At 42.5% G+C, this 22,183-nt stretch overlaps 2 protein-coding genes across 3 annotated transcripts in view; one reads left to right on the plus strand and one right to left on the minus strand.

Moving 5' to 3' along the window:
* Positions 1 to 22,183, plus strand: part of RIN3 (Ras and Rab interactor 3) — a 151,460-nt gene that overhangs the window by 126,767 nt on the left and 2,510 nt on the right. Inside the window, exon 10 of one of the 2 annotated variants that reach the window (XM_059723180.1) lies at positions 22,089 to 22,163. The exons of the other annotated variant lie outside the window; for it this stretch is intronic. Within the exon in view, the coding sequence (XP_059579163.1) occupies positions 22,089 to 22,163 (75 nt within the window). The remainder of the gene's footprint in view (positions 1 to 22,088; positions 22,164 to 22,183) is intronic. 2 annotated transcript variants of the gene reach the window in all.
* LGMN (legumain) overlaps positions 1 to 22,183 on the minus strand; it is a 49,003-nt gene that overhangs the window by 185 nt on the left and 26,635 nt on the right. The window contains exons 4-14 of the mRNA XM_019481655.2: positions 14,508 to 14,589; positions 12,055 to 12,140; positions 9,902 to 9,977; positions 9,313 to 9,375; positions 8,251 to 8,317; positions 5,793 to 5,911; positions 5,037 to 5,126; positions 3,065 to 3,262; positions 2,358 to 2,528; positions 963 to 1,030; positions 1 to 639 (exon numbers count right to left, since the gene is read on the minus strand). The exon at positions 1 to 639 is cut by the window's left edge and continues 185 nt beyond it. Of these exons, the coding sequence (XP_019337200.1) occupies positions 600 to 639; positions 963 to 1,030; positions 2,358 to 2,528; positions 3,065 to 3,262; positions 5,037 to 5,126; positions 5,793 to 5,911; positions 8,251 to 8,317; positions 9,313 to 9,375; positions 9,902 to 9,977; positions 12,055 to 12,140; positions 14,508 to 14,589 (1,060 nt within the window). The 3' untranslated portion in view covers positions 1 to 599. The remainder of the gene's footprint in view (positions 640 to 962; positions 1,031 to 2,357; positions 2,529 to 3,064; positions 3,263 to 5,036; positions 5,127 to 5,792; positions 5,912 to 8,250; positions 8,318 to 9,312; positions 9,376 to 9,901; positions 9,978 to 12,054; positions 12,141 to 14,507; positions 14,590 to 22,183) is intronic.

Raw genomic sequence — 22,183 nt, forward strand, 5'->3', positions numbered from 1 at the left:
GCAGTTCAACAAACGTGATAGTTCTCAAGTGCTGCTGATTTCTTTAAATTGTTAATGATTTACAGTTGTAAGTACAAACGTTGGTTTCTTCAGTCTTCAACCAATTTGCAAATAGCCAATTGTAAACTTAAGTTAATTAATAATAATACCCACTGTTTAAAAGCTACTTAGTAATAGTACTTAGTAATATCAAAAGTTTCAAAGGCAAAACAATGAGTTAAAATCATTTTTTTAAGCTAACAAAGTTAGGGTTGCCAATAGAGATTGCTTATAGTGTTCATGCAGGAACTCTTAATTTGCATTGGACTTTGAACAAATTCTGTCCATTTAAAACACCCGCCTGTAGCACTGAACCCTCTAAAATGCCTCATGTCAATCAACCATTCTATCAGACAGAGACTGAGAGTGAAGGGGAAAAAGCACTTTCATGTGCTTAACTTGATCACTGCTGTCTGATACAGCTCCCACCGTGTTGTTTGAAAGCTGCTATAGTGGTTGACCTTGTTCTTCATTTACATGCATATCTGTAGTCCTGATTATTACAGTTTCAAAAAAGCTATCGCTCTTAGTAAGGATTATGAATTTGAATGTTGTTTTCATTAGTTTCCAAGGCATGCTAGGTCCATGGCCAGCTGTATTCTGCAACAGAGAAAACAGCAATTATAAACATTTTGTTGTCTGTATACTTTTAGATTTATTCCATTTGATAATTTTAAACAAGAAAACTGGTGCCAAATGCTCACAGGGTATTGGAATTGATCATATAAATTATGACTGGTTTTGTTTGAAGCACCTTTTCAGAAACAGCTGTACTACTTGTAGATGAGGAATTATATTTATAAAAGCCTTTACTGGCAGACCAGCAAAAATATGCAGCTAGTAACTATATTACTTCCTTCTAACAACTTCTGCTTTTCAAACGATAAATGAGACCATGCACAGTACATGACAAGCTTTATTACCTGTCGATGGGATATCCACCTTCACATACATTGACCAAGGCATACAGCTGTCTCAAGGCATACTCAAACTGAAATTAAATAAATAGCAATAAGTATTTCAAAATTAAATAGCAGCACCATTTAAGATATAAATTAAAGATCTCTGTGGATAACATTAACACCCAAAGGTTCCTGGGTGGAATATTCTAATACCCAGTCAAACTTGCCCTTCTTTCATTCTTTAAAAGTTCTTTTCCATGAGATGTCAGGGCATCCCTGAGTGTCAGGCATCCATCCTTCCTTTAATCCAAATCTCATCGCAGTTTCTCTTATGATTTATAATCCTACCAACACTCTAATGTAGAACAACATGTCCTCTGCAGCAGCTGGGATGTTCCTCTAGAATGAATGTAAGCTCCTTGGGGCAGGTGATCTGCCTGCTTCTTATTCAAAAGAAATGCTGGCTGTCAATACTGAATAAGTTAGGCAAGTGGTAACCCATGAATTCTGCTTTTCTGCTAAATAAACTCTGGGCACATCTACACGAGACGCTGACTGCGCAGTAGCATCATGTGGCAAAAACTGTGATGCAATGCTACTGGACAGTAGTATTAGGGTACTGTGTAGTAGCATCACAAAAACGGTATTTGCTGGCACAACTGTGCAGTAACTCAGGTTACTGCACATTTATTTAGTACTTATATAAGCTTGTATAAACTTATTTATACAAGTACTAAATAAATGTTTAGTAACCACTGCACAGTAGCATCTCATGTAGAAGCAGCCTCTAGGTATTCTACCATTGCCTCATCTTCCCAGCTAGTCTGCTTGTTTGTTTTATTGTATCTTTTCTAACCCTCAGATTATGAGCAATGAGTCCCTCTCCCATTTGCTTCAGTTAGAAAGCACTGTTTCCCAAAGAAAGACAAAGATTGTCTAATTGGGAGAGGGACTCATTTCTCTGGAATTTGTCTCCAATGCCTAGCACAAGGAATTGCTCACCTTTCACTGCAGTATTTAGATGTTACCCTAATAGAAGAGGCACTAAACCTAAAAAATTACTCCTACAGAGTCAACAAGAACGAAACTATATCAACTATATCAATGAACTGCTTCATGGTGATCAAAAATCAGTATTGAATATATCCTGTTACTAGTGAAGAGTAGGAGATGTAAATAAAAGCTAGTAAATATTCATCATGTTAATGATGTGTTTGATGTTCTCGTTACTTGTAGATGACTCATTGCAGGGTCTTTCTTCATGCTTTTAACACTGTGAGTAACGTTTTCATAAAAGATTAGCTCCAGAGGTGTTCAAGGCTCCAGTTTGCTTGTGGATAAAAAATGTAGTTTTGCAAAACCATTCAAGAACAGTATGTTTACCTAGGTGGCAAGCTTTCTTGGGTTATAGCTAACCTTAGGAATATGCCAGTTGAAACACTGGGCTTTGAAGCGGTCCACTGCTGCCTGGTAACAATCATGGTTGGTGAGGGTCAGCCTCTCTGACAGAATCTGGTTAGTAAGCTCATTTGATGCTGTGATGAGGTAGATGATCTTTCTCATGGATTCCCGAATAAGCTCTTTAGCCTGTGCAAAAAACAGACTCTTTATAATCTTAAGAAAATATTAAAAGAAAATAGGGGATGGGGAAGGTTACGGACTGTCAACTTCCAAGTAAACCCACCTATTAGGTCTCCTTGCAAAAAAATAAATAAATAACAGTGGCTAGTCTTCTTCAGTATCCCTCAGGAAGAATGTCTCTGACCTTCAACACTTGCACTGATAACTCAGTAGCACTAAAGTAGATAATGAATCTGAAGTATTGTTTTCCCTTTGTAAAATGGCTGGAGATGGACAAAGACATTTCTTGGCAACAAAACCTATCAGGTTAATTTTTGTGTTCAGACATTTATATTCCCACTTGGGAGGTTACCACCATAGTGCCTTGTGTGTTGGTCACAGAATTTTAAGTGATAATGGAGAAAAACTCAGATAATGCTTACTGATCAGAGCTGCATTCTGTTATAATCTGGGCCCAACGATATGATTGGAGCAACTCCTGACTTATGGTCCTATGACAGAATTTAAAATGGTCTTAGGAACAATCAGAATTTTAATTTTACCTCTAGGTGTGTTTTCATTTCCTCTGCAATCTTCTTAGCCTCATACATGTCATTAGTAGCCATCAGTTTCCGTTTCATGATTGCAAGAGGCACATCAGGACTAGGAGTCAGATCATAGTGTTTCACAGGTGGCAGAGAAATAGGGGTAGATTTCTTTCCGCTGCCCTGAAACTGCATCAGTTTCATGGACGAAATGCTCTGCACACGAAAAAGCAAACACACAAATAAAGAGCATTTTTGGTTGATGTTCAGCTTTTAAACAGCCACAAAAACATGTTCATTTTTTAAATGTGCTGTTTCACAAGATCCAAACTGCACTAAAATGGCTAATTTTCAGAGTTCCCCAACACTAAAAGTCATACCACCTGAATTTTAGACATGCTTTAAAGGATACTTCTATTGATATAGTGTATAATGGGAGGTATAATGTCATTTATGAATAGCATGCCAATGTATAGAGCTTTCCACCTAAGGACCTTAATGCAACTTTCAATACAGCTCATAGTGCTCTGAGAACAGGTATACAGCCCTTTTATGGGAAGGCAAAGTGAAGCAGTGTGCAGTACAGTCAGTGCAAGAACCAAAAAGAGAACCCTTAGGCGTGTCCAGATGAACACGGTCATGAGGTATGAGGTGCCGCAAACACATTTGCAGCACCAAATACCGTACAGTCCAGTGTTCTCCATGCTGCAAGGGCGCGCTGCCTAAGTGTGTGCTGCACTGGGTTTTTTCTCTGTGGATATCCAGGGGTCAAAAAAACTGCAGGGAAAAAAAAAAAGGAGCAATGCATGCTGGGCCAGTGCACGCTACTGAAAAACACTGCTGAGCCACCCAGAGCTGTGCTCCACTGCCAGCCAGGCTCTGTGAGGCAGAATCACCATGGCTGCAGCCCTGAGAGGCCCCCAAGATCCCAGGTAAGGCTGCTGGGGCCAGCACAGTGCTGGCCCCAGCCTCCCCTACCCCACCCGGGGCAACATGCCGTGCACCAAAGCATGAGTGGCACGGGCGTTTCCCAGAGACAAGCAACGGTGGCACAAGGTACACCACTGCTACTTGTCCCCAGGGAACCAAATGTCCATGCATGTCTGGACACGCCCCTTGTGTCCTAACTCCCAATCTCCTGTTTTAAGCCCAGGATCAAATTTCCTCTTGTCAAATCCCTGCAGGGCAAGGGTATCAAACTCATTAGGCCCCACAAGCTAGATAAGTGGTGTGGGGCTGGTGTGTAGGCTGGGTTGTACTGCAGACCAGTCTCATACACTGGATCCAGTGCACAGGGCCAGTTTGCTGTGGGCACTACATGCAGCAGGCACCCTGTCCTGGCCCACTGTGCAGTGCACACAGACCAGCCCCTCACACCACATGCAGTGCATGAAACCAGTCAGGCTGCACTGCATGTGACATGTTGGTCCAGTCCAGAACTCACAGGTAGCATCATGGCCCAGATGATAGGGCTCTGTGGGCTGTATCTTTGACCCCCTGCTCTAGTGGAAAAGCCCTGTGTCAGGTCTACTGTAACTACTATTCTACCCTACCTGCCTTGTTGTTTTAGCCTACTTTCTCATCTAGGCCTCAAAGCAACAGCAAAGAACAACAGAGTGGACTGAATGCTGGAATGGCACTCTGTGCTCAAGATGCATGTACAAGCTGAAGGGGCTGCAGAATAGCAAATGGCTACTAGCCCTTGCATGGGGAATTAGGAAGTGGAGTAGAAGGAAGGGTATGAGAGTGGAGGAAGAGAAATTGGGAGTTTTTCTTTAAGCCAAAGAATGAATGCAGTGAAAGAAAGACTTGTATACAGATAGGGAGTTGTGATTCCCCAGCTCTGAGTGGGCTTGCTTGTGAAATGTATTTAGAACCTCAGGATCTCAATCCTCATACACCAGCAATTTTAAAGGGATGGAAGTATGTGGGGAGAAACACGATACCTAAATCATATTCAACTCTCAACTCCTCTTAAATGAATACTCACTTTGTTTCCATATTGCATAACATGGCTGGTGTTGGTACGTTTCTTCACTAACTGAAACTGCTTATGAAGCGTTTCTTTTCTCAGATCCTCCTGCAATGAAGAAGGTCATGTTATCATAGATACTTAAATTCAGCTGTCCTAAAACTGCAAGGAAGACATAGAAGGGCATTGCGAGCTCCCAGAGGGTGAGAATAAGATGAATTTCTGTAACACTTCACAGGAGATTAAATGTAAAGTTAGGGACTGCACTGATGTCAGGAGTCTGCAGCATCTTATTAATCTGCTTTATTAGTGATCTTTCAGCAAAATGGGCACAGATGAGCTACAATAAGAATCCCTGAAGTGTTTCATGACTGCTGGATCTTTGGTCCAAAACAACAGTAGTGAATAGCAGTGGCCTTTGTTTCTTATTTAAGAATCACTAGGAAAGCTTGCACTTGGCAACTTGTTTAAAAACATCCTTGCAATCAATATGGTATCAAATTGTTATATTCAGGTTAAGTGAATTCAAGTCTGGTGGCTAGATTGCTTCTAACCTTCACCTCAAAAAAGAAGAATAAGTTTCTGAACTACACTAATCACCCAAATATGTAAACCTTACAAAAACTAAACTAGTCATGAAAAGTTTTCATCAGCCACCCCATTCCACATTACTACCTATGAGATAAATAATCTTTACTCTTGTGCAAAAGCTAAAGGATAAAAAAAAAACCAAACATTAACGGAAGCACCAAATGTCTGATCTAAATAACTCACTTCATCAGAATCTTCCATCCAGTTGACACTGTACCAGTCCCCTAAGTAAGTTTGTCTTTCATCATCATAATAGCATGCATATGAAGACTCCTTAGGATTGGCAGCAGTAGTTGCATAAACTGTAAGACAAATGGAATAGCAGACTTCATTTACATCTCCCCATTAATTTGGTACTGATCTGCATGACTGAGCATTACAATATGAATTGAAACAATGAGCCTGATAAATACTCTGTTCAAAGAAAAAAAAGAAACAAAGTAATTCAAAAGCATGTTAACAATTGGTTTAAATTCATCTTCTGATATGGGATGATACTAAAGGTCCCTGAACTTCCTCATTACCAACTGTATGTAATCAATACTGATTATGCAGATAACACACTACATTTAAAATCTTGAGCAACATTCCCATTCTATAACACAGTGTTCTCTGTCAAGTCCTTTGTAACACTGTGGAGTAAAGAAACAAAGCGTTTTGCAGCTACAATTGAGATGAGGAGTCTAACGGAGCTCTTAAAAATACAGGTGCCCACAGATTTCAGTGGCTCAAGTAGTAAAATGCAGTATTTTGCATGTTTGCAGAAATGGTTGAGTTTCAGGAAGGCAGTCTGAGTGTAGTATTGTGCTTTCAATAAGGCCAAAATAATTTCTTTATGTACACAAGTAATTTTTCAGGTAGAAAAGGCTCAGAATCTGGGGAAAAGAAGAAAACTAGTCTTAAATATCGCTTTCTTAATATTTAGTATTTTGAAAACATTTTCATGGTATCTTCTTAAGGCTTAGCCAGGAATCAATTAAAACTTGCAGCTCACCACTGGTGGGTAGGCAAATATCCCCTATTTTAGGAATAGCTTAATACCATATTTATTTAAATCCAAGTAAAGTTTTGGATTCAAGTACAATCAAGGGGTGGTGGGGAGCATGGCGCAAGAGGCTGCTGTAGCTCCTACTCTGGCCCCACTCAAAGCTCGGGATCAGAACCTCAGCTGTTGCCCTGCTGCTTCCCACTACCACTTACCCTATATCATGGCTCCAGCTCTGGCCCTGGCCTCACTCCAACCCAGGGAATGGAGCACATGGTCACCTTAGCTCAGGAGGAGGCAACCCCCAGCATGCATGCCAGAGCGTGGCACATGCATTTTGCTTGGCACATGCACCTTGGGGTGGACAGTGGGGAAGGGGCTGGGATTGTGCTGCCACAACAAGGATTGGGCCCCTCATGGCTTCCCTGCTCTCTACCCCTGGCACACCAACATCTTGCAAGTCGAGTTTGCAGGTGTTTTTGGTATTTTGCCCAAAAAGGTTGCCAATCCCTGCTCTACCTCTTGTTTGGCCATGCAGCAGTGATGGTGGGCTGTGGTCAGAGCTGCTGCTGCTGCAACCACTGCTACCTGGAGCTACAGCAGCTGCCTATCCCCCTCCCCAGGCTTGTACTCAAATCCAAGACAAGCCCTCTCCCCATATTGAATGGGAGGTGGGGCGGGAAGAAATCATTTTGGAATTGAGTAAATACAGTATTTAGTCATTTTACAGCAGTCCACTAAGCAAATTTACCCTTGAGCCATGGACTCTGTTTCAGATTTACAGCTCAACAGTCAAGATGCAGGCCAGAATGTTCAAGCTCTTTCCCATGGAGTCTAAAAGCCTCAGAAATCTTGGGTCTAACCAGTTGCTTGAATCTCTGCCAGGGAGTCTGAGAGCCCTGACTAGGGCTAGGGCTCAGGAGTTGCAGTCTTCAAGCTATTGAGCTAGGATGGATCCACACTGTCCATGGCTTAGGGTCAGTGTCCTATGTCCACTCAGAGCCACAGATCCCGGAAGCCAAGAACTGCTTGTTGAAGCTGCTGTTTTTATTAGCAGTGGTGAAATTTACAAGAATATGTATTTAACTGATCAACTGCAGTGCCTGGGAACTATTTCTTCGTAGAGATGCTTTGCAACAGACTGCTTTCCACCTATTAGGCAGGTAGGTTTAGGTGCCTAAATACGATCACTTTTCTACCCTGAGTCCCTGAAAAAGTTAATGTAAAAAAAGAAGTAGGTCCTCTTCCTCTGTGCTGGTTTTCTGTGACTATCTTAAGAGTCAGAAAACAGTGTGTTACAAAAGTAGATGCATGAATAAATTTTCAATACTTGAGTACGGTAGAATACAATTGCACTTAGATGCTTAAGTACACTAACAGATAGAACACAACCTTGCCCTTTTATTTCTTAAATAACTTTTTCTTGAAGTTTGTGATTTGCTGGAAACCTCTCTAAACTTTTTATTTACATCTGATTAGGGCCAAAACCAAATGTCCAAAAAATGAAATTTGCCATACATTGGCTACTTGGCCAACTCAAGTCTCAGTAAATTACTGACTGACAGTATCTTTCAGTCTTCCAGTCCATTTGTAACATAGCACATTTATAACTGGCAGTCCCAGCCATATTGAAAAAAAATAATACTGATTGCTTACCATTGATATCATCAGACAAATGGTTCATCATTGATCCAGATTCACATGCTTCAATATAAAACACCATCTACAGAATAAGTCAGACATTTTTGGAAAAAACACTGGGAAAGGCAGAAAAGAGCTTCAGTTGCTTTTAAGCTGTAATTACTCTGTCCTTACTGATAACCTGCTGAACCTATATATAGGTCTACAAAAGAGTAAATAAAATTCCTCTTCTGCTTTGAAAAAACACAGGAAGTGTATGTGGGGAGAAATGGCACTGCTTAGGCTTCTAACTGTCCTGCAAAGATTTTACAGGTATCTGTTTGTAAAGTCAAGTAGCTGGTTAGTCTTTTTATGTCCAAAAAATGCATCCATTTGAACTGTTTATAGCCTTAATATTTTTGTGATAGGTCACCACTTACACATTTCTGCATGCAACCAGCTACAGCTCTCTGAAGTAATCAGTAATATGTTAGGAGTTTTTTATTTTTTTAAAGCAAACATATTTTTTGGATTAGATTTCTATACTTAAAATACCTTTGTGCTGAAATGGGTATATAAGGTACTTTAGTGACCTTGTGACCTCAGCTAAACTGTTTCTATATTTTATTGCTATAATTGCTCAAAAACCACAAGCTTCCTGTAATAAAGCACACAGCATGAAGTGAACAAAGCACAGGAAGGTGTGCTGTACTGGAGGTGAGCTAGTAGTCTAGGCTGTTTTCCCTCAGAGGAGATCAAATTATATTGGTGTCAGAGAACTGCACTAATGTCTAAATGCTGATCCAAAACTTTCATGGCTTGCTATCACATTCTTCTCTAACTACTATGACTTTAGTGTTTAAACTAACTTTTGTGGGTTTACAACTCACCATTGACTGGTAATTAGTGGCAATCATCAGCTGTGATTCATGCGCACCCACCAACCCCCTTCCATGCACCTCCCAGGAGGTATGTCTCACACTTTTGGAAAAAGCTGGTTTAAACAATTATTGGAAGTGCAGCTAAAGGGAGCACAAACATACTTCCTCTTCCTTAGTTGCCCTATTAAGCTCACAACTTCCGATAAAACTTCTTTACCTTTTGGTATTTCTTGTGACGGTACATGTAATGAATGGTCTTATTCAAGTCCTTTACATGGAGCTGAAAAATAAGTACAAGTGTATTAATAATGTCTCTGGCAAAATAAACAGAAGAACTCATTTTATTGTAATAACCAATGGCTTTTTTAATATGAATGAATGTTACTACTTCTATCTACATGGCATTATTGTTGTTTTCAGTGTAGAGTCTACAAGAATACAAGACCCTACAATAAAGGGTCTACTTTAAGTTGTGGTGATCGATTCCAAATTTAAGGCTAAAAGTTACCCATTTTTATCTAACGCTTTGTCTCTCTGGGAAACAGAAGGGTGAAATAAATAATCCTCAAAAATTCAGATGATGCACTAAATATCTAAGCCATGGAATCACATACACACCAATTAAGTAATTTGTTTGGACCACAGCACTCAAATACCAAATGCTAAGTTTCATACACCAATGTAAATCAGACAATCAGAATATGACCTTTTATATTTTTTCCAAGAAACACGTGTCAAGAAACTCAGATAAGCAAAAATATATACTTTTTTGTAATAACTTAAAAAATGTTCAAATAAATGCTCACATCATCACTAGGAAAAGCCAGCAGCCCAGGTGCTCCATGGTCAGTGAAATAAACAAACACATGATCCTTAGGACCACTGTCAATAGAAAATCAGAAATAATTGGCTTTCTGCTATTTCCTTTTTAGGTTTTTTTTGCATAAACAAACACCTAACGCAGAACTGAGACATGCCAGTAATTGATGATAAACCTGACTGAATATGGTTTCATGCATAAGATAATTTTGTCTCAAATATACTACCAATTTATAACAAAGAAAGAATCAGCATAGAATGCAAATAGGGAGACAACTGTCCTGAGTAATAAACATGTTAAGACAAGTAGCTTTATACCAGGTTTCAGGTTTTAAACTGACTGCTATATTTAGTAGTGCATGTTTTACAGCACTTTAAGTAGATGCATTAACGATATTTTTCCTTCATCCTCTGATGCATCTGGTATACCATTCTATGAAACTATACCATAAGCCAGCAGCAGAGTCTGGTTTGAGAGGTCCTTGTTAACTCAGTTTTAACTGATAGAGCAATGACAGCAACAGGTAAATTCTAAAGATTCATCTCCACTTTTATGCCTCTTAGAGTATACATACTTATATAAAGACTAAGTTGATATGTGTGGCCATAACTAGCCCAACTCGGATCAGACTATTACTCCATTGAGAACTGATCTGCATGTGAATTTAGCCATTATGCTAGATTTGTACTTAGCTTGGTTCTGAAAGTCTTTTGAGTGTTGGGTACTAGAAAGGACTTGTGCAGCTTGCAGAAGTTCATAATGCTCCAGTCCAAATGGCAACTTAGCAAGTCTCCATAATGGCAAGTACAGTTAAGCACTAAGGGCTAATCCACAAAGGGACTTTGTTTTATGCATTTTATTCAATAGCTGTTTCATGCAGAACACATTACAGGGCTACAAAAATATGCTCTTTCTTGTTCTCTGGTTCCATTACTCTACACAGTGGCACTGTTCTATTCAGAGAAGTGAGGGGTCCCCCCCAGAATAGCTGATAGCCTAGTGATTAGGGCACTCTTCTAGAAGTTAGGAGATGTGGGTTTGCATCCTCTCAGGGTAGGAAGGGTTTAGCATCAAGGTTCCACACTTCCTGGAGAGTGCTCTAATCACTGAGCTGTTATACAAAATGTTATCACTCCCATCTCCTCCTCCTCCAGCTCTGTGTTCTGTATTTTACTCCATGTTGTCAGTCCGTGCAGGGTACAGTCTGCATGTGCCTACTGGATGAGGCACCTCAGAAGACTCAGGTAAAGTGGCACCTAGGTGATGAATCCTGATCGGACTTAGGCAAGAGATGTGTGCCAAGATGCTCAACATGGCCCAGGTGGTAGCAAGTATGCATCTGCGCAGTAGCAGCACTCTGTCAACCTAAGTAACTTTACTACTATGTACATATTTGTCAATGGCCTTTCAAGAGAGGGTTAGGCAATAATACCACAGATCATCCTGTTCTTTTATTTTGGTACCTAAATTCCATCTAAGCCTCACTTTAAGCACCTATGTCCTGTGTAGTTCTGGACCCAAGTAGTTTTGCGAAGTAGCAGTGAATCTTGGGATTACCAATACCAAGTACTCCCGTACCCTTGGCTGCAGGGTAAAAGGGCAGACTGGGAAATGAGCAAGTATAAGTACATGTGTATGTACCTGCATTTTTGTTTGCTAACATAAAGAAGCAATTTGGCGATGTGCTTGTTTAAAATAAGTGCAAAGCACTTTGTACCACTTGTATTTATATGTGGATCATTTTACACTTCAGCTATGCAGGGTGACCTTCCAAATGACTACAAATGGCCAATTTAAACCTGACCCAACTTCTTTTCTCTTCTTCCACCAAACACTAGTGCCAGAGTTCCCCTTTCTCTTCACCATTGTGTCCCTAATGGCAAGACTGCCTTCCACAATGGACACTTGTATCAAAATCCATACAGTATTTGGTATTAGTCAGATATAAAGAGCCACTATTTGGTGCTAGATTGCCAAAAAAGAACTGTCACATCTCTAAATCAAATGATTTGGAACTGTCACTGACCACCCCTTTGGATATATTATATGGGAAAAATGCTTAGACTTAGATTGCACTGGAAGTCCAGTTTTGCTGAATGGCAGCAGAAGTGTCCATCCATAACCCATCTTATCTGTTACCTTTTTAATACTCTTTCTGATCCTTTGCCTTTCACTGCTTCAGCATCACCTCTCAGAACAGCAAGGAAATGTTTTGGAGTAACATCCTATAGATCAAGAGAGTTTTCATATAAATTACTGAAATATACTATAGCATTAAACTGCATGTAGTCATCTAGAAAGAAGGCGTCTGTGAAAGAGAATTCACATGTGTTTTAATGCAGAGGAATGCCTGAGGGGTAAGCTACAGCATGGTAGGTTTCACTTCCGGCAGGGAAAACACATGCATGCAGGCAGTTAAGTTTCTGACAGACATTCAGTTAAAGGCACGTTGGGATCTGACCCATGATCCCAACAATCGGGCTTCCTCCCATGCTAAACGTGTGCCAGGAAGCACGATTGTTGGACCTGCAGATCAGATCTTAATCATGTCCTTTTGCCAGTGCAGGGGCAGCCCCTGTACTGGCAAGAGGCATGCTGGGTGCCCTGTGTGCTCTAGTGACCTGTAATACCAGTCAGCTGATCAGCACTCCCAGCCATTGGGAGCAAATTGGAGCACTTCACTCTGCTGCACTCTCAAGGCCAGGAGCACCAATCAGCTGATCAGTGTTGGCCACATGTTCAGTGTAAGAAGTGATAGGAACCAGCTACAAAGTGTTGTGGCTTATTCCCTGTTTTATCACACCATTGTCATAGAATCATAGGGCTGGAAGGGACCCCGAAGGATCATCAGGTCCAGCCCTCTGCATGAGTAGAAAAGACATCTGAGGTCAGGTGACAATCCAGTATTCTGTTGAAGACCTCTAGGATAGGTGACTGGACCACCTCTGGGGGGGAGCTTGTTCCATTGTCTGGACACCCTAGTTGTGAAGAAGTTTTTCCTAATGTTCAGCCTGACGCTATCTTCCAGGAGTTTGTGGATGTTATTTCTAGTTTCTAGGGCACTCTGGTGAACAGTTGTTTAACTGTATGAAGGTAAGGCCAGCTTACTACTTAAGACATGATGCACTGGTTAATCACGTCTTAAGTGTAACATATGCCAGGGGTCTTACTGTCGAACAGGTACTGAATAATGAAATTCCCATCCACCACTTCCATTGCATTATCTTTTTTATGTGCCCACGCCCGTAAACATTTCCAGAAGCATTCTTACACCAAAACAAGCAACCAGGCAAGAAATTATACTGGTTATAAAATCACAAGTTAGAAGGGACCCCAAGGGTCATTTATTAGGTGCACTTATGGTTTGAAATGCATATCTTCACTTATACCAGTTAAACTTCCCAATATAAATGAGCCCTTACATCCTATGGCCCCTCACTGTAATGTGAAATCACATCTGCTCCTGGAAAACAGAGCAGCAAGTGTGGGAAAATGCTGTAGTCAATGCACATGTGAAATACAGATAAACCTTTACTACTGGACAGTGTTAGTAGGCAATATACCTAAACGTATCATAGACTGTATGAAGCACATTTGCTCCTTTTTGGTGAAGAGATAGATATTTTTCAGTCCCTTAAGACAGGTTTCATGATATCATTTATTTCTAAATTTCTGTGACAGCAAGGGGATACTCCTTCTGATTTCCAGTTATACAAGTACAAAGCCCAAATGCAATCATTCAGATGTCCATGTCCATTGTCCTGGGATAAATCCTAGAAAAACTTCATGGAATAAGAATAACACACTATTCCACAACACCACAAAGTGTGTCTGAACAGTTATCCCGGGACTGCATCATTGAATCAGTGAATGAAAAGCAGCAGTACAGTCAGTCACTCACCAAACCCCGATTAACAAGGCAATGTGTGTACATGCTAATCCTGGGATATTTTTGTTTAGGGACTTGTGCAAGGATAAATGCAACAACTGCTCCCAGCTTCCGTGAAATAGCATAACTATTTTAACTAACTTAGGAATGCCTTTGTTGAAATGTCACTGATTAGTTCCAATGGTTATTTTAGAAAACAAAAACTGAGATGAGTGCCTGAACTGATTAAGTGTTCTTTTACACTTATCTTTCTGGCTACATACCTAGACCTTTCAGGCTACCTTCAATTTATTGGAAACTTTTGCCTATGCAAATGGATGCTAATCTATAAAATCACCAAGTGATTATTTCATAAACTGAACCTGCAAATGAATCAGTACATATTCAATACTTTCATGTACTTAATCATGTAGTTAAACCTGTTTTAGAGGCAAGATTTCCCTTTACTTTACTCTGGATGCAGTACAAAACTAATGTAAAAGCCTATTGTCAAAGACCCGTTCCATTTCAAATCATCCTTATTCACCATCTTAGTACTGGCCAGGAAAGCTGTTCAGGTAAATATGTTGGAATACTCCAAAGTATCAACAAGAGCCTTAATCCTCTGTGAACTAAGGAATGTCAAACAGTCTGGGAGTGAAAAGTTTACCTCGAGCAGTGAGTGATATACAACAGGGAATGATAGAAGCTACTTCAATCCTACCTCTTTTGTGTAGTCCTTTAGCACTCCCTTGTACACATCTGTGCCATTGGGTCTATTGATAACAATGCCTTTGGTTGGATTTCTGAAAGTTAAATTGGATATAAAGATTGAGAATTGCTCACATCACAAAATACCAGCACATTAACTAGAAAAGCATTAAAAAAGACATATCAGACTGACTAAACTCAAATATTTACATGTATTTATATTGAAATGCATCAACTCTTAGTAAATGATCTTGTAATCATGTGGAGACCTTTGTGCCTCAGTCAGTTACATATACTCACCTATGGTATCCTGAGCCACATGGCCAGATCAGTTAAGTTATTTTGAGGGTGTAGCAAAAACCCTTATGTTTTCACCCCTATTTGTTTCTGCCATTAGCAGCTATATTCTCTTCTGCACTTCAGCTGATACATTTGCTGTACACATGATGTCCTGCAGTCATTGATAGCAAAATATTAACTGGCAACAGTCAGCTGTCAACTGTCACCATTGGGTTGGCTAATCAGCTACGACAGCTGACTGTGGGGTGGCTATCACTGTGCAAAGACATTTTCTGGGAACAAAGCTGAGAGCTGCAGTCAGTTTAGACTAAAGGGCTATGAAACTATGCAGCTCTGTGGCCAAACATACAAGAGCATACACACATCCCCCCAGGGATGATGCATGGGAATTTGAATCTATGAAAAGTTTGTTTTGGGAATTAAACGGGCTGTGTTTTAAATACATACATACAGCATACTGAACTGAAAAACAGTCACACTCCTAGGATGCGTCTCAGGGCACTAAGGTGTGCCTGCTCCTTTAAGGGCAGAAACTGCCTAGAGAGAGGGCCCTAGGAGCCAGGCAGAACCCCCACAGGTGCAGGTTGCTGTGGCAGCAAGCTCATGAGGAAATTAGCCTGCACCTGCACCCAGCCAGGTGACCAGGAGTCAGGGCCCTGGGCACATATAAGCCCCAGGGCTGAGACTAGCAGGAGTTAATTCTCTGGCAGCTGCCAGGGGAAGGTGCTCCTACAGAGAAGAACTGCCCAGTGATACTATGGCCACCTGATATGCTGCTTACAGGACTCCTGGTGCTCCAGGAGCTCATCAGGTACCCTGGGCTGCAAGGCACCTAATGCATGGGGGTATCCTAAGGCACCTCCTGAGTGTGGGACCCAGTACAGGGTTAGAGGAGCCTGTCAGGACTGTGCCTGAGCAGCAACTTGAGGGCAGCCTCCCAATTCATCATTTTGTGGAATCAGAAAAAATATATGCCTTAAACTTTGATTATTTTAGTTATAAGATGACATAACCGCTTTGTGTAGAATTGCTGGCTCGGTACAGTAGAACAGATAAGGGCAAGTGTTTGTTCTTTGTAACTCTTCTGCAAATGCTTCGCTCACCGCGGCCTTGAAGGTAAAAAAAAAAAAGTATGTACAAAGTAGATTTCCAGGTGCAAGAAGGAGGTTTGTGAACTAACCCTATCTCCCCCATAATTCCCATCCTGATAACAGCAAAGAAATAATGAAGTAATATTATAGCCGCTTTTCATGCTAATTTCACTATATGATCACGTGAGTTGTAAGCGACTGTTAAAAAAGTATATAAGCCTCCTGATTTTGCTCTTGGGGGGGGACCCCTTCCAAGTGCTTGGGAAATCCATGTCACTTTGGAACTCCCCCTACAGCTGTAGTTTCTTTTGAATAAAAGCTTCTGCTGACCTAACCCAAAAGTACTGTGTGTGTGTTTCCACAACAATTCCTGGTGCCGTGACTCGGATCCAGAACACAGGCTGAGGAAGGAGGACCGCAGGCTACCCCCCCCCCCCCCCCCCGAACCCTGAGGCGCCAAACTTGAGAGGTAAGAGACCTAATTCAAAATCTCTATTGGGGTTTCGGAGGAGGACTGCCTGTAGGCTCCCAACTTGGCCGTGGTAACTGGATCTGAACCTTGTTAAAACAGGTCAGTCTGAACCTTACTGCCGGCTAAAATTTTCTGTCTGGTAAAGGATCCCATTTTGTGTCTGGTAACGTACGTTTTAGGGAGAAACTGTTTGAGGCACCTTCATCCAACAGCACATCGGGCTTGTAGTTAATTAACTAAGGCGGTGTGGGGTAGGAGGTCTGGCTGACTGAATAAATGTGCATGTGTGTGTGTATTTAGAAATATGAGCCACTGACCAGGACTGAGACTACGGTTGGGCTCAGCCGCCCCAATTCTGCCTGACAGGGCAGTTTTGAAAGCAAGGGGGCCCAACTGGAACCTCGTGACCCAGTGGACAGGGCTTATTGAATGAATGTGTGTGTGTATTTAGAAATATGAGCCACTGACCAGGACTGAGACTACGGTTGGGTTCAGCCGCCCCAATTCTGCCTGACAGGGCAGTTTTGAAAGCAAGGGGACCCAACTGGAACCTCGTGACCCAGTGGACAGGGCGTCTGAGTGATTTTGTCTTTTCCAAACCCCTCGTCCCAGTAGCTTCTGCCGAAAGCAGGAGTGAAAGGATCCCTCTAGTGTTTCCCTCCCCATTTCCATTTTATGAGCCGGTGTCGGGTCAGAAGCCTTTTGTCTGGGCAGTGAAAAACTGCGGGGCAAGGCACTGAGCGGCCCGGACATCCTAAATAAGCCTCTCCTACGTCTCCCTGTGTGACTGAAAATGGGAACAAGTCAGTCTAAACAGGTTCCTGTCCCCCCTAAGGGGACTCCGGCGTACTTTATGTACACACACTATTCTCCCGAGACTTGCAAGTACCTGGATAAGTGGAACTGGTATACTAGGGATGATCCTATGAAACATTTTCCACAGGAAGGAACATTTGATCAGGATAAAATAGTGCACTTGAGAGGGGCGTTAGAGTCCCGTGGATCCAAAACACCACAAAACCAGTGGGACGCGTTCTTTTATTGGTATGATGAAATGTCCAAAAGGTGGACAGAATCTCAAACTAGGAGCCTAAAAGACTCTCAAGAAAAATTAAAACAGCAGTTAAAAGCTGTTCGGGAGAAATTGGCTGCTCCCCCAAATTACACGCTGGCCACCGCTCCAATGTATCCAGCATTGCCCGGGGCGCCCCCACCACCGGAGCCAGCAGAGGATATCCTTGACCTTTGTTCAAACCCCGCTCTCCTGGGACTCCCACATCAGCAACAACCGGTTCAACATCAGGCTGCAGCCCAGGCTAGTGACCCATTAGCTGAAGCTCCTTCAGTAAATCCATCCACGGAGCTTAATAGTCCGGACTCATCCACCATATCTGCCACTCAATCATCACCAGTGTGGCAATTTACTCCTGGGTCACAACCCACCACAGGTGTATTTAGAAGAATGGGAATAGGCATGGAAAGATCTCCCATCAATCTAAGATCCCGAACTGCACAAGTTTACCCCCTAAGACAAATGCCAGGCATTGGCACCGATGGACAAAATATAGTAACTGTGCATGCACCCTGGACTCCAGGTGATCTCTACAATTTAACTCAAAAGTTCCCAAAAATCAGGGAAGACCCAGAAAAATTTCAGGAAGAATTGCAGGCTGTTATAAATTGTTATAATCCAACATGGGCTGACATTAATCAGCTCAAGCGATCCATTTTGCCCAAGGAGACTATGCTACGTCTGTACGCTGCCTGTACTTGGCCAGATCAAAACCCAGGGATTGGCCAAGACTTTATTGACAAGAGAAATGCTTTGGTTCAGGCAGTTCTCACAATTTGCCCAAAAAAGGCAGACTGGACCAAAATAAATACCTGTAAACAAAACAAAAATGAACACCCCAGTGACTATTTAGAACGCCTCAAACAGGCATTTGAACGATACTCAGGAATGGATAACCCAGTCGGAAATGCTAAACAAGCAATAGTGGCAGCATTCGTCCAGGGACTTAACCCTAAAATTGCTGAGAAAATTCAAACAGTAATTATTGGCTGGGAAACTAAAGATTTGACTGAAGTCCTTGCTGCGGCTAACCATTTTCATAACAAATTGGAACGGTCTAAAGACAGTGCCGAGTTTAAGTTAATGGCCTTACAGATTTCTCAGTTGCAGGGTCCAGGTAGAGGAAGGGGACGAGGACGGGGAAGGGGAGGCCCGGGTAGATTCAGGGGAAGAGATAGATCCTTGAGCCCACAAAACCCAGGCTATGGGAACCAATGTCATTATTGCAAGCAAGAAGGACATTGGAAATCAGAATGCCCCAACCGCCCCGGCCAAGGACCCAGACCCCAGCCCCCACCTCCACTTCCTGTCAATTTTCCCAGTGTTGAATAGGACAGCCTGAGGGACAGCGACATCATTGCTCCTTTGCTTGCTACTGACCAATCTGGTCCGTTTGTTGAATGCCTTATTTCTGGTAAACCTGTCTCCTGTCTTGTCGACACCGGAGCGTCCCGCTCCACGCTAAAGGCTGCTGAGTTTCCTTTTCTACCTTATTCTCCTGAAACTGTAAATGCTGTCGGTATAGGCGGACAACCTATCCCACATCCTGTCTCTGAACCTGTCTCCATCTCTATTGGCCCTTTGTCTGAAAATCATGCCTTTCTTCTTAGCCCCTGTGCACCTGTCAACCTTCTTGGTAAGGACTTGCTGTGTAAACTGGGATGCGTGATTTATTGTAGCCCAGATGGTGTTTACCTTGAGGTACCGGAACATAGGGAAACCGACCTTGTGGGTTTGCTAACCCAGGAGTACTCTGATTCTGACACTTCCTTCTTGCAAGAGGAACTGTTGGCACGAGTACCTCCACAGCTGTGGTCCACCCATGCGTATGAAGTGGGGCACATGCTGAGTGCTGAACCAGTGCGTATCATCCTGAACCCTGCCAAGCCACTTCCTCGTGTCCCACAGTACCCCATCTCAAAGGAAGCTGAGGAAGGGATCAAGCCTGTCGTTTCCTCACTCCTTGAGCAAGGGGTTATTGTCCCAATACGCTCCCCTTGCAACACACCTATCCTACCTGTCAAAAAACCTGGTAAAGATACGTATCGCTTTGTGCAAGATCTTCGAGCTGTAAATGCCGCTGTGTTACCCGCTTTCCCCGTGGTCCCTAACCCTGCCACTATTCTTTCCTGTATCCCTTCAGATGCTACATATTTCACAGTAGTGGATCTTTGTTCTGCTTTTTTCTCTATCCCGTTCATAAGGATAGCCAGTATCTGTTTGCATTTACTTATCAGGGATTTCAATATACCTGGACAAGACTCCCTCAGGGATATACAGAGTCCCCAACCCTGTTTTCCCAGATCCTAAAAAAAGATTTGGATCCTATCACGTTCAAAGGGGGGTCCACCCTTGTTCAGTACGTTGATGATCTATTGTTAGCCTCACCCACTTTAGAGGCCTGTGAGCAAGATACTTTGACACTCCTCACAGCTTTAGCTCAGAAAGGCCACAAGGCCTCAAAATCTAAATTGCAGCTCTGCAAGTCTAAGGTACATTATTTAGGGCATGATATCTCAGCAGGAGAACGACACCTTTCCCCTAGTAGAGTTGAAGCTATCCTCAACATTCCCAAACCTATGACTAGAAAACAGATGAGGGGATTCTTAGGTGCAACGGGTTATTGTAGACAGTGGATCCTGGGTTATGCTGCTTTCGCAAAACCCTTGCAAGCATTCACTCATGATACCACCCCGGAACCCCTCCCTTGGACTCCTGAAGCCGAACAAGCATTTGTGGTCCTTAAGCAAGCCCTCACTCTTGCTCCTGCTCTTGGACTTCCTAATTATAAGAAACCCTTTACCTTGTTTATTCATGAACGGGAAGGAATCGCTTTAGGAGTACTCACTCAGCTGCATGGTGAAAAGCATCGCCCAATTGCATATTACAGCTCTGCCCTGCGGACTTCCTCCTTGCCTCCGTTCAGTTGCAGCTGCTGCCTTGTTGGTTGAAAAGGCAGATTCTCTAGTTTTGGGACACTCTTTAACCGTTGCAGTTCCACATGCTGTGATGGCCCTTCTGCTCAAGGGCAAAACTCAGCACATTTCCAATTCCCGTCTTACTAAATATGAGAAACTTCTACTGTCAGCTGCAAATGTAACCTTAAATCGCTGTTCAATTCTGAATCCTGCGTCACTTCTGCCTATTGCCTCTGATGGTGAGCCTCATGATTGCCTGTCTATCACAACTCAATTGTTAACCCCTCGAACTGACCTCAAGGACATTCCTATCCCGAACTCTGACCTTGTTTTGTTTGTTGATGGTTCCTGTCTTAGAAATGATGCAGGCAAATTAGTTGCGGGATATGCAGTATGCACTCAGTATGCTGTTTTGGAAGCCTATTCTTTACCCCAAGCTCGTTCTGCTCAAGTTGCTGAACTCATTGCTTTAACACGTGCTTGCATTCTTGCAAAAAATCAAACCACAACCATTTATACTGACTCTAAGTATGCTTTTGGTGTTGTTCATGATTTTGGACAAATCTGGAAACAAAGAGGGTTCCTCACTTCATCAGGGACCCAAATCAGTCATCGTTGTTATGTAAAAGCGCTCTTAGAAGCTGTTCAATTGCCTCTTGCTATTGCTATTGTTAAATGTAAAGCTCATGAGAAACCCTTTGATGATGTCACACGAGGAAATGATCTGGCAGACTGTTCTGCCAGAAATGCGGCCCTTTCTGGCCCACAGGCTCCTAACTCTGTTTTTGTTTGTTTTTCAGCAGACCAGTCTCCTTTGGCTAGCCTTTCAAGTCTGGCCCTTCTTCAAAATCAGGCCCCAAAAAAGGAAATAAATGACTGGCTGCGTGCAGGATGTTCACTGCACCCCGACTCTCTCTGGCGCTCCCCGGATGGCCGCCTGGTGGCGCCTAGAGAGCTTTTGCCACATCTTGCTCGTTTAACCCACTCTGTGGCCCATACGAGCAAAGGAGGAATGATTGCTACAGTACAAAGAAATTGGTTTGCCCCAAATTTTCCTTCCATGGCACAACAGTACTGTAGCTCCTGTCCCATCTGCTTAGCTCACAACATTGGGCAACGGGTAAAAACGACACCCGCAGCCCATCCCCCTCCATGGGGACTGTTTGTAAATCTGCAAATTGATTTTGTGCAGCTACCTAAGTGCTGTTCTTATGAATACATTCTTGTTATTATTGATGTGTTCTCTGGATGGGTGGAAGCCTACCCATGCGTACGTGCTGATTCCATCACTGTAGCAAAGAAATTGCTCAAAGAATTCATCCCTAAATTTGGATTGCCTCTCACAATAGATAGTGACCGTGGCACCCATTTCACAGGACAGATAGTAAAAAACATCTGCCAAGCACTCAACATACAGCAACACCTACACTGTAGTTATCATCCACAGTCAAGTGGTGCTGTAGAACGTAAAAACTCTGATTTAAAAACGCGCATTTCGAAGATTTGTGCTGAAACAGGCCTCAAATGGCCTGATGCACTGCCCATTGCTCTTATGCACATTAGAAACACTGTTAACAGAAAACATGGCCTAACCCCTTATGAAATACTCATGGCACGACCCATGAGGATGCCAGCTACACCACCTGTTGCCCCTCACCAAACAGACCTACAATTAACTGATGAAACTGTACTAAATTATTGCAAGGCATTAATGAAGTATGCCAGGTCTGTTCATTCACAGGTCCAAGAAGCCTTACCTCAACCACCGGATGTTCCCTGTCACAACCTCGAACCAGGGGATTGGATCTACGTAAAGGTCTATCAACGGAAAAACGC

This window comes from Alligator mississippiensis, chromosome 2 (genome assembly GCF_030867095.1).
Source record: "Alligator mississippiensis isolate rAllMis1 chromosome 2, rAllMis1, whole genome shotgun sequence".
NCBI classification, from domain to species: domain Eukaryota; kingdom Metazoa; phylum Chordata; order Crocodylia; family Alligatoridae; genus Alligator; species Alligator mississippiensis.